Source organism: Xiphophorus hellerii, chromosome 24 (assembly GCF_003331165.1).
Source record: "Xiphophorus hellerii strain 12219 chromosome 24, Xiphophorus_hellerii-4.1, whole genome shotgun sequence".
Classification (NCBI taxonomy): Eukaryota; Metazoa; Chordata; class Actinopteri; order Cyprinodontiformes; family Poeciliidae; genus Xiphophorus; species Xiphophorus hellerii.
In genome coordinates, this window is record NC_045695.1 from 3462851 (window position 1) to 3475209 (window position 12359).

The 12359-nt window shown below is 40.3% G+C and overlaps 1 protein-coding gene and 1 non-coding gene across 2 annotated transcripts in view; one reads left to right on the forward strand and one right to left on the reverse strand.

The window, feature by feature from the left end:
- LOC116716263 (cilia- and flagella-associated protein 47-like) overlaps positions 1-12359 on the forward strand; it is a 32089-nt gene that overhangs the window by 17923 nt on the left and 1807 nt on the right. Inside the window, 30 exon segments of the mRNA XM_032557188.1 lie at positions 72-109; positions 735-816; positions 920-1015; positions 1091-1277; positions 1736-1833; positions 1953-2069; positions 2710-2844; positions 3007-3119; positions 3847-3997; positions 4139-4227; positions 4388-4474; positions 4680-4732; positions 5224-5360; positions 5516-5609; positions 5696-5916; positions 6030-6165; positions 7109-7236; positions 7696-7761; positions 8051-8194; positions 8801-8974; positions 9133-9244; positions 10096-10149; positions 10252-10349; positions 10516-10596; positions 11060-11164; positions 11242-11304; positions 11377-11453; positions 11535-11627; positions 11959-12122; positions 12229-12351. Of these exon segments, the coding sequence (XP_032413079.1) occupies positions 72-109; positions 735-816; positions 920-1015; positions 1091-1277; positions 1736-1833; positions 1953-2069; positions 2710-2844; positions 3007-3119; positions 3847-3997; positions 4139-4227; positions 4388-4474; positions 4680-4732; positions 5224-5360; positions 5516-5609; positions 5696-5916; positions 6030-6165; positions 7109-7236; positions 7696-7761; positions 8051-8194; positions 8801-8974; positions 9133-9244; positions 10096-10149; positions 10252-10349; positions 10516-10596; positions 11060-11164; positions 11242-11304; positions 11377-11453; positions 11535-11627; positions 11959-12122; positions 12229-12351 (3316 nt within the window).
- trnag-gcc (transfer RNA glycine (anticodon GCC)) lies at positions 8490-8560 on the reverse strand. The gene has a single exon. It is a non-coding gene; the product is annotated as a tRNA-Gly (tRNA).

Sequence of the window (12359 nt, forward strand, 5' to 3'; positions counted from 1 at the left end):
ACAGGACAACGAAGAGACTTAAGGACACAAAAAACTCTAAATGAACACAGAAAACACAGATCCTGACACAGCTGCTACAACAGAATGAAGCTATGCTGGAATTTCTCAGGTAGGCTCAACAAATGCACAAATAAGCCTGTTCCTGTTTATCATATAGCTCATTTAAAGGTTTCCTGCCATGGAAATAGTTTCAAAATTTTGTTATACCACGGAAGGTGCATTCACACCAGCCCCTGTATAGCCTCGTTTAATCAAACTTTGGTTTGTTTGTCTAGAAAGCTCAGTGTGTTTGGGGAGGTGTGAACACGCCATCAAACTTTGATGCAAACCGAAACCTCCACCCCCCTAAATCTAGTCCGCCTAAAAACCTAGGTCTCGGTGTGGTTGAAGTGAACTCTGGCACTGTTTGAATGCATGTGTGAATGCAAGTGCTCCAGAGACTGCTCAAAAAGCAGGAAGTGGACGATAGCGCAGGGCATTCTGCATAAATACAACCACAAAGAAAGATGCTAGTGTGCCGCAAGTTGGAGAAATGGCTCTTGGTCTTTGCCAAAGAAAACATAAACTTCCGCTCATTGTCGCTATCAATACTTTTAAAAGATATTATTTATGATGCCATGCTAACACATGCACATAACACATCGCAGAGCTGTTGAAAATTCTTTTCCCGCATTAACAAAATACAAAAATGTCACTTTAAAAAAAATTTTTGCCAACCAAAATCATGTCTTCAGGGTGCAGGGAGCCCGTCTTTGTCACATCAAGCCTGAGTACCTGCTGGATGTTGCGGAGTTTAAGCACTGGTGCTCCTTGCAGGTATTGACTTACTTGCACATAAACAAACCTTTACCGCAGTACAGTTCTCTATCCTGATTGTTGAACATTGATCCTATTGTAAGTCTATGTTTGTGATTCTCAGGAAAAAGACTCAGAGAAATACTTGGATTGTAACTTTTTTGACTTTTGGTCTCTGAGCAAACGCTCATGGACTGATGTGCTCCTGCAGATCTACAAGGTTATATGTCGTTCCAATCTTCAATGCACATCAGTTGCTGAATACCTTTATTGAACATCACTGCCCATATGTCAGGTTCTGGTGTTGAGTCATGTACCAGAGGACACCCTACATGAACCTTTGTACCCCAGGGACACAGAGGACGCCCTTCTTGATGGCTCCCATGCTCTGACCAGTACCATCTACTCACTACGGGAGCTTCACTTGCTGTCATGGCTTAACATGAACTACCAGAAGATGAGGAAGATCGTGTGGGAAGCAGGTAGGGTTTATGTCTGAAGTCGCCATTGAATATTATCCGCAGGTATAGGTAAGCCTACTTTGTCGCTGTACCACATAAAACTGTACAAATATGGACAATTAGGCCTAAAACAGTTTCTTACTATATTTTCAGAAACAATTTTTTATACTTAACCCTCCTGTGGTCTCAAGAGATGCTGTCATTTCGATCCCAGAAGTTTTTTCTTCTATGCGCAGGCGCATTGACGCCATGTGCGCTTTCACATGTTTTTTTTTTTTCTTTTTGTTTTTTGTGTGTGTGTGTGTGTGTGTATGTAGTTTTGGGAATTGACGGTCTGATGGGACAGCCCTAAGACCACGGGAAGGCTAAACATGTTGCTAAAACTCTCGTGACAAAATAAATCTCTACCCATTTGTGTCTCTTTTTGGATTGTCTGTGTGTCAAAAATAAATATTTCTTGAATTACTATGACTTCTCAGGTAGAGTCCCAACATCACGCTGGATCGTTAATTTTGATTTGGACTTCGCAGATGGTCTGGTGCTTGGTGCGCTGATTGCCGCTCACTGCCCTTATCTGGTATGTGTTTAATAAACAATTCTGTTTCTGCTGTATGGAATGTTCCTAAAACTGTGAGTTTGCCCTGCTGTTGAGTTCATTTTGATTAGACTTACTTGTTGAGTTCCTAATTACTACAGATAAGAAGCCACTTCCGGAGGATGTACACCACACCTTGCAACTCGCCGCAGATCTTTCACAATAGCATTATTGTGATTCAAGCTTTAATTTTACTTGGTCTCAGCTTAAACATGAAGGTAAAGAACAAAAGCCAACGGTTTCATGTTTAATAGAATTGCAGCTTTTGAACAATTGTCAAGCAATCAACTCTTTATAAGTGGGCAAACAAAGAGAAGTTTATGTAAATCACAAATATTTCAATTCACCACCTAATTATGTCAATTGTTAATTTTTAGTAAGGATTTTTTTTTTGTATTCCCCTATTAATGTGTAAAAAATAAAATGTGCAACATTTGTTTCAATTTCCCACTTCTTTTCTATTGTGAAAGAAGAAAATGTTTTTTGTTATCGGACATTTTCAAAAATAGCAAAGCAATAAAAATAAGACTGCACTTTCATAAAGTAACAAAAACAAACTACTCCATCTGACTTTATTGATATTAAAACCAAACAAATTAAACAACAAAATGGCTGTTGTTCAAGTCCGGAAATTCATTTTGTTATCCAGCTGTAGAGAGAATAAACTCCTCCCACACTTCTCGTCACACAGCTGCTGCAGCACAGAGAAATGTTTAAACCTGGTGAAGTAACGGAAGTGAAATTAAATGAAATCATTACACCTAGCCCACATTTTGAGGAATACTGAGATATTATATTATGTTTTTTAACACAAAAATGGTATTAATCCTTTTGTGTTTTTGTCTGTGGTGTGTTTAGTCCACAGAGCTGTGTGAGATTAACCCAGTGCAGACGTTATTTCTGTGTGTTCACCTGTATGAGTCTCTTCCTCATTACATGCCATCAGAGACCCTCACTCTGTCAGGACGTCTGCACAGCACATTCAGCAAGCAGGTAGGGCACACACACACATACTGTTACAAACTCGTAACACACGCACACACACACTTGGTTCTATGATACAACAAAATCCTTGTAAGTTAAATTAATGTGAGCGCAGAGGAGACAGAAAATGGCTGAGTTTTGTTTGTCTAAACTGCTCTCTGTGAACCGCAGGTGCGCCTGAAGAACCCTTCCTCCAGGCCGCTCAGATACAAGGTCCTCCTTTTAGGAGAAGATGCCCATCTGTTCTCTGTCCCTGGTAGCTCTGTGGTCACCGTTCCCGCAGAGTACGTCTGCAGTACGACACCCGTGCAGTACAAAACAGCTGTAAAAAGTGAAAGACTACCTGCAATATTTGGAGATACTTCTTACCTCAGCTTGTGTCTAAAAACAAATTCCAAACACATTTTCCTATTCATTTTCTCATGTTCCAAAAAAAACAACATTTAAAGTAAAAAGTAGTAGTTAAAAAAATAAAATGAAAAACATTCTTTTTTTTCCATTTTCTTGTGTTTTTGCAAACACTACACAAAAGATGATGACAAGCACATTATTTTAGCCACGATTCCTTCAAAGTAAAGTACTCTGTCATGTTTAGGAATGCTCTGCATGCTTACTAAATCAGCATGAACCACTTCTGACAAATAAATTTGTTAAAAACCAAAGCTGTATTTCCAAAAATAACTTGTTTCTGATCCTGCCGAATTATGCTGCACCTCTCTTTACTCAGAGTCCAGGAACTGTAATGCAGCTCATTAAGTTGGAGCAGTTTCACTCTTGAGAGCTTGCTATAAAAATAGCCTCTTGCCCCACTTGTAAAGCTCCACCATTTCTGGGAAGAGAACTGTGTCAAAGAGCAAAGCCACTCTGATTCTGCTGACTCTTCAAAAGGTCCCAGAAAAGTGGAGCTTGAATGATAACATTAGAGAGCTATAAAAACATGCCCCCCCCCTCTCTTTCTTTTCCTTTTAACCTCTAGAAATTAAATAACACCAGATGTTGATGTTTTTGCAGGTCAGACTCTGAGCTGACCGTCCAGTTCAGGTGTTGCTTCCTGCGCCCCATAAAGGCGGTTCTTCTGCTCATCGCCAGCTCTGCTTTCGGCCTCCGCTGCGCCACGCTTGCTTTCAACCTTAAGACGTGTGTCACTCAAATCACACCGATAGTGAGTAGGATTTGTCATAGATAAAGGGAAAGATTTTCAGTCTGCATCTGGTAGTCGCGTGGCAGTCGTTACCTGAACTTCTTGCTGCTAGTTTTTTATTTTATTTTTATTTTTTTGCCTAACTGAGTTTCTACTTTCCAGAATTCACTCCAGTTGACTTCCCCATGTTACCAACTCAAAGTGATAAATGTGCCACTGACCAACAATTTCAACAAAAAAGCTTATTTCAGGTAAGTAACTGAAGACAAACTGAACAACAGGCAACCACCCAAATGTAACAGTGGCAATTTGCATGCATGTTCATTGAAATATAGCCCAAAAAGTACTGGATTCAAGTGACTGGAATGCAAAGTTTTCTGGAATAAAATTATGCTTGCTTTGTTTGTTTAGGGTGGTGCTAGTGGAGTCTTCCTACAACCCACTTGGGCCTGAAATGAGAAAAGATAGGCTTTCTCAACAAAAGTCACCTAATGACAGGTGAGGAGCACTGCTAACACTTTCCAGAGAACACACACAAGCTAAAACCAAGCACTTGAAAGCCTCACATCAAGATTGGTGAAGAACCCACACCAATTTAAGGTTCAAGAATAACAATCTTAATGTTAGTATTAATGTTAACATGAAGGATGTTCAGTTAGTCTTTGTTGATTAGCTTTCTTTCTTTCTTTCATTCCTTGTTCAGTGAGAAGGAGAAGGATGCGACTTCCGATACGGTTGGTGGAGCTCAGTTTGAAGGTAAGCGAGAAAGAAATACTCCACAACATAAGTACGATCCTGTAAACTGTTGCTTTATGCACAATCAAATGAAAATGGAAACATTTGTGAAATGTTTAACACCAAACACCATAGATATGTATAAAAACCATGCAATTTAAGGAGTGTGAACTTTGTGCCTAGCATAGCGGGATATAACATGTCACACTGTACTATAACATATTTAATTATAACTACACCAAATGGACAAATGATATTACGACTGCAAAACAAACCCACATCGAATGCTATATGGAAACATATTTCAAGTTTTATCATATTTGGACTTTCATATTAGATTTTGAAAAGTTTTCTTCTTGATGCAAGTCACTATAAATAACCGTTCTCGAAATGACGTGCTGTTTGTACGACTGTTTCCTGATTACCACACGAATACGATTTGTACCTCACTCACTAAAGCAGCCTATATATTGATCCAGTATTTCTTCCTTGTACTCTGCTGGCCTGCACAGAAGGAGAAAACAATGAGTTCCTCAGTACAGAGAGGACTGTTTATCTGAAGCCAGGCCAGCCAGGCAATCTGAGGATACTCTACATGCCCTTCTTTATAGGAACCAAATACTGCTCTGTGCTGCTGCTCTCCCCCCAGGTCTGAATTCATTTACTTTTTCAAAACTTTTGTACTGGAACTCTGTTGTTTCCACATATCATTGGAGAAAGTTACGGGAACATTTTTAGACTTTGTACAGTTTGTATGCTGCCATTTTGTTTCTTTCTGAAACACCTCGACCTCGTCCTCTTTAGGTGGGAGATATGGTGTATGTGGTGAAGGCTACATCAGAAATTCCGCTTCCTTCCCCCCTTCCCGCGAGTCCAACTTTAATTCCAGGGAAGTCTGGTAAGACCTCAGGATTCCTTACGTTCCAAGCCGTAACGTTCTTATTTTTCGTCTTCCTTACTTGTTTTTTGTTGCTCCTGTAACAGACACATGTGGGTCTTTCCTAAGCTTTCAATGTACGGTTGGAGAAGTTTATGAGGAGATGCTGCGGGTGCCTCTGGTTAACAAGTCTCTGGAGGACGCTCTAGCTGTCTGGGCTCAGCATTGCATTAGCGCTAAAGAACGCGGGAGACGGATTCTGACGCGCTCTTTGCACAGCAGTACAGTGAGAGCAGACATAGCCACGCAGAAGCACCTCAAATGTTCGGTACAAAAACACACGCGCACACCCACGCACACACACTTAAAAAGTAGAGGCTTCTGCTGTGGATTATTGATGTCATCCATGTTTCACTTTTGCTCTTATTCTCTTTGAATCAGCTCATAGAAAGTATTTACTACAATGAAGCGTTGCGGTACAAAGTGGAAGTTTCTTTGCCGCATTTCTTTGATCTTCCCAAGACTGTTACCATACCTGTAAAAGAAAGCATAAATGTACCATGGGACGCTTTAACAGGTACACGCACACACACGCCTACACACACACCCCTACACACACGCACACACACATTACATCTGCGAGTCAGTTGTCCACTTGGGTATCAAAACACCCCACCTCAAGAAACCAGAGTAGCACATTACCCTAAACCAGTCTTTTTCAAACTGCGGTCTCTGAACCACTGGTGGTCCATCGGCGCCCCCTAGTGGACTGCATGTAAATAACCGTTTATTTGCCGTGACTTGAGCTGAAAGTGCGACGCTACAGTTAGCTTGCCAAGGGATAGCTTACCAAAGCTATTAAAAATGATTGTTTTTAATGGAAAAAACGCCTCATCCTAGAGCAAAAAATGTTTTTTCGAAAGTGCCTCATTTCCATTAAAGGAATTTATTTTTATAGTTCCAGTTTGAATTTTACAGTCAATCGATAAGCTACAAAGTGAAATTCCTCTCCTTTATTATGTTGCATTTTATTTCTCCTACACTTTATTTAAACATGGGAGCCATCTTGAAGCGGGTTCAAAGTGTCGGTTGAATGTGAATGAATAGAAGGAATGAGTGGCATCTCTTACAATGAAACAATCAACAGGGGATGTTTCTCTTGATACTTTTTCTTTTTAATCACTTAATATCTTAATTAGCTCTGTAGACATCGTCCCTATAATTGGTTTTAGCTCCAGCCCAGACCTTCTGCTGTGTGTTCTTCCCTTAAGTTTTAGATTTCCTGTCTATTCATTGATGGCTGCTTTAAGATGCTACCAGCACTTTCTGATTAGTTTGACCTGAAGGTGATCTTCTAACTGTTGTCCCTTCAGAATATCTCAATAATTGCCATTACATAAACAAGTACAAATCTCAGAGGAATTCTTTTAGCCCCTTTTTTTATAATTGTAGGTAAGATTGATGAGACTTTATACTGATTTATTTTTTCATTCTTCTTTTTCTTTATGAAATGTCAACAGTGTGTGACTGTGTGGACATCCCACTGCGTTTCCAGGCACACTCAGTGGGGGAGCTCACCTGCAACGTGGTGCTAACGTCCTGTTTCGATACCAGAGTGTACCAACTCAAGGCTTTCGTCACTCAGCGGGTATTTAAAGACCGACTTAAGGAACTCGTGTCATTTCATTTGATTCAATCCTAATCTGATTGGTGATATTATCCATCCATCCATCCATCCATTTCCTGTTCACCCTTTGTCCCTAATGGGGTCGGGAGGGGTGCTGGTGTCTATCTCCAGCTACGTTCCGGGCGAGAGGCGGGGTACACCCTGGACAGGTCGCCAGTCTGTCGCAGGGCAACACAGAGACATACAGGACAAACAAACATTCACACACACACCTAGGGAGAATTTAGAGACCAATTAACCTGACAGTCATGTTTTTGGACTGTGGGAGGAAGCCGGAGAGAACCCACGCATGCACAGGGAGAACATGCAAACTCCATGCAGAAAGACCCCGGCCGGGAATCGAACCCAGGACCTTCTTGCTGCAAGGCAACAGTGCTACCAACTGCGCCACTGTGCAGCCTTGGTGATATTATATCATAGGAAAATGCAACTCACTTGGACTTCAGTTCACCAGCTCTGCAGTCAGTCACACAGCACATACCTTTGGTGAGAAGCAGGAAGAAATTCACTCGTATTTTTTATTTTTATTTTTTTACTTTATTTTTATTCAATTCTTAAACATACAATTACATACAATAGAACATGAGGGCTAGGGCAGGTGGCATATATTCACACTGATGGACATTGCAATGTTACAGACATTTCAATTCACTCGTATTTTTATTTTTGGCTTTATATCGGGGTTTTTTGTGTGGTTTTTTTTAAGATAAAATTGAAAATAAAGTCAAAGTTCCCAAGGAACAAACAACAAACCAAATTCACATCTTTGCTGCAGCTCAATGAGACTCTTCAGAACTGGAGTGTGCAAGCTGAAGTGTGCGGCGAAGGATTCTCAGGCCCAGACGTCGTAGATGTTCCCGCAGGAACAAAACAGATCTACCCCCTCACCGTCCTTCCCACCTCCCAATGCATTGCTACGGTAACCCTTTCATGGCTTTTCTTGTTGATTTATTTGTAATTAATGCCTTACGTCATCACGTTCACAACAGTAAGCGTGACAGTACTGATAGGAGGGGCGTAAAATCATTTCTTTCATAATAGAAACAGCTGTAATTAAGAGAGCGCTGCCCTGAAAATTCATTCCCTCTGCAGATAATACGCAAAACCTTCACATGTGGCCATATTATATGTTTTCCTGCCTGTAGGATAGGAGCTTATCTATAAACATTACTTGCCCTATTAACAGGGGTGTGAGTGAGAAAAACAGAAAAGGTTGCATTGGCCGGGAATCGAACCCGGGCCTCCCGCGTGGCAGGCGAGAATTCTACCACTGAACCACCAATGCTCACGTTCTCAATTTGTAGAGGAGGAGCTGAAAAGCCACACAGACAGCAGGCTCACATGGTTCATGCCTCTCAGCTATTTCACGACAGTAGCCTCTAATAAAGTGCCCACAACCACCTATTCTTAAATTTTATACCACAATCCTAAAAATATGTCATGTTCTGTGTCGTATTCTTGTGTGGCTGCAGTTGAGACTGCTTCCTGTTGCTACTGCCGTTTTTTTTCACCCCTCCCCCCACAGGGCAGGCTGTGCTTACACAATGACTTTGACGGCACGGAACACGTGTTTACCCTCAGAAGAGTGGGAGAGCCCCCCCTGCCGCTGGATCATATCGTGTTATCCTGCCCAGTGGGGAAGACCACATACGCTAAGCTGGACATCCCCAACTACACCCAGAAAACCCTCACTCTCAGGGTACAGACTCCCTCTGCACATACTGCTGATGTTTTACACACCCTGGCTAAAGTTTAACTTTTTGTCACGTTACGACGACAAGCTGCAATATATCGTATTGTTGTTTTATGTGAGAAAATCCTTTTTTTTTTAAATCATTTAATGCTTTTTATGTGTAGGCAGTGACAGACCTGCCGATTGTGAGTGGTAGCCCTTCTCTAGAGATTAGCCCTGAACAAGGCTCTCCATACACCCTGGCTGTGTCCCCTTGGAAACGAGGAGAATACACAGGTTATATTTTTTTCCTCTTCTGTGTGATATGTTAGAGTAAAACATCTTCATGTTCACCTTTTATTCTGTGTTTTATCCTCCAATAGGTTGACTGTAAATTTGGCTTTTTACACGTTTATTATTATTATTAACATTAACAGTGATAATAAGGCAACATAGCTATTTGTAACTTTTATATCTCTAAAAAATAATAAAATAATTCCTAATAATCGGGAGTGAAGCGTGTCAGTTCAGTCTGTCACTATCAAATTGGACAAACAGCTCCACCCAGTGGACTGAATTGTCTTGTCCAGACCAAAGCTGAAACGATTATTTGTATTAATCGTGATTAATCGACTACTGAAATAACCGTCAACTAATTTAGTAATCAGTTAATTGTTATTTGGAGTACACAAACTAAAAAAAAAGGCAATTTGCTGAAAGAGCAGTAATTAACCCAAAACTTTACAAAAAATATTTTGCATTTAAGTTATAAAAGAAAAGCTTTATGTGGTAGAGTAACACCTACCAAAGAAGACTAAATGCCAAAACTAAATCAAAAAGTGCTTCCACAAGATGTTAATTTAAAAAGATGTGCAGATTTACAATCGCCTTTTAAATGCTTGTTGTTTATTTAGGTTCTGCTCACCTATCTTATTCTTTACCTCTGGATCGTAACCAGTTTTCAATCGGACCTTGTCTGTTTCCACATTTATTATTAGACATTTCTGTGATTTTGGCCATTGTGTTGAAATGTTTTGGCCTCCATTTTTCCTCCGTCAAGTTGAACTGAAATTAAAATAATTGAATCTTAAAGTAAGAAAAAAAGAAAGAAAGAAGGCTGACAGCATAATTCTTGATGTCTGTTACAGGCTCAGTATCATTTATTGAACATGGTGACATGGATGAGAGAGAGAACAACAAAGGTAATGTCAGAGTTAACTATGTCATTATAGATTCAAAAGTACTTTATTTAGATCAATTTAGACCTTTATGTGAACTTAAACAAGTACATTTTTTGTCTTCAGGAAATTCAATTGGAAACTACATAGTTATTTTTTCACTTGTGGTCAATTGTAAACCAGAAGCACCAATCAAGGTCATTGATGTACAGTGTGTTGCTAAGGTAAGAACTAATAACACACCTATCTGCTAATAAGCAGATCCGAAAACCAACAATAGCTGATAGTAGCTAACAACAAATGTTGTAATAGATATGAATAATTTAGAATTTATAGAAAATTGTGAATTTGCTAATTTAACTAGGGCTAATTATGCATTATTATTATCAGCATTTTGGCAGTGAGTGGTACCAAGCTGGACATCCTGGTGGCAGACAGAACTACAGACCTCCCTATCAACAAGGCAAAAAGGTGATTTGTTTATTTAAAAAAGAAAAATCAGTATTAACTTTAGTGACTTTAAATATATGTATATCACCTTTTGAACCTTTTCACATTTGGTCTTATTTAAACCCAAACATTGATTTTATGTCATACTTAAATGTAAATAATACGATACAAGGTTTTCCAAATGTTGTCAGCCCTTCCTACTCTGTTATTTAGGGCCGGATTTACCAGGATTTGGGCCCCTGCGCTGGAAGCCATTTTGGTGCCCTATGCACTAAAGAAAAGTGTTTTGCTGATTCAGATTTCATGAGCTGTTTTTCCTTCCACTTTACAAATATTTACAAATCGGTTGTTCCATCACATCAAATAAAAAGTTTGAGGTTGTGACGTCAAAAAACAAATCAGTAAAAAGTCCAAAGCCTATGAGTGCTTTTGCGGGCGTAATAGTGTCTTTCCTCTTGATTTGGATCTTGAATTGAATTCACAGCAAAGAAACAGGAAGGAGCCGGAGTATTCCCATTACTGCGACACCTGTGACCGGGGCTTTAAGAACCAGCAAAAATACGACGAGCACGTTTTTCAGCATGTCAAGGTATTTATCTGCCACTGGTCGCTTTCTGGATAATATCTGAATCATAACCCAATCGTTGTATGAAATATCATCAACAGTGTTCTGTACCTGACTGCAACTTCATGGCTCATGAAAAGCTGGTCGCCATTCACTGGAAGAACGTACGTAGGCTACGTCCTTGGGTATCACTTAAAGTTGTCTTCTTTCTAACGTGTACTGTGCTCTAAAAATAGAGCCATGCACCAGGGGCCAAAAGAATCAAGCTGGATACTCCAGCAGAGATTGCTAAATGGAGAGAGGACAGACGCAAGTTAGTTCGCACACAATTCTAGATGCTTTGCCACCTTTCGTTCCTGTCCTCTGACCGGATTCCAATTTATTGTACGTGCAGAAACTACCCGACGGTTCAGAATGTCGAGAGGAAGAAAAGAGTCATGGAGGTGCAGGAGCAGATCGGAGGCGTTCTTGAAACGACTCAGTTTGGGTGAGTATGGGCATCGTCTCTGTTATTATCTGGTGGAATCTGCAAATTGTCTGTTCTTGGAAAATTCGAGACTAATTCAAAACTTTCTTGAGGTACTTTTGCGTCAAGTAGTTAAAAAAAAAAGGATGGCTTTCATCTTTGGCTCGGTTACGATAGGTATTTTAAAAGATGATCAAAACTCTAACTTGGAAACTTAACCAAGGATCTCAATAACTTGGATTATTTTCTTAGGGAACCACTGAGTAGTAGTCCAGTTCTTCTTATTATTATTTTAAGTAAGACGCTTTAGATCTGTAAAAATGCATATATATACTTTACTATTTGTCCTCAGGCGCATGAGAGGCAGAGGGAGAGGCAGAGGCAGAGGCAGAGGACGTGGTTGGGGTAACAGAGGGCCCCTCCCTTTAAACAGCACTGCTGCAGAGACCCCCAAACCACTCAACCATCTTTCCAAGATGGGAGATCCATTGGGAGTGCTGGCCAGTACTGACCAAGGTTAGTAAATAAATAAACTAATGATTTGATGGTGAATTTTTAGAATTAAAGCCACAAATGACAGTGTCAGCTACAGATGTTAGCTCTGTTTCTGTTCTCCTCCCAGATTCAGATAAAGAGGAGCCCAGTACGGCTGACCTGGTTGTGGCCCCGAAACAGATGAGCTCAGCCCTTGGGTCATTACTGGCAAACTACGGTTCTATGAGTGAAAGCGACGAGGAACCAGAAGGTATTCTT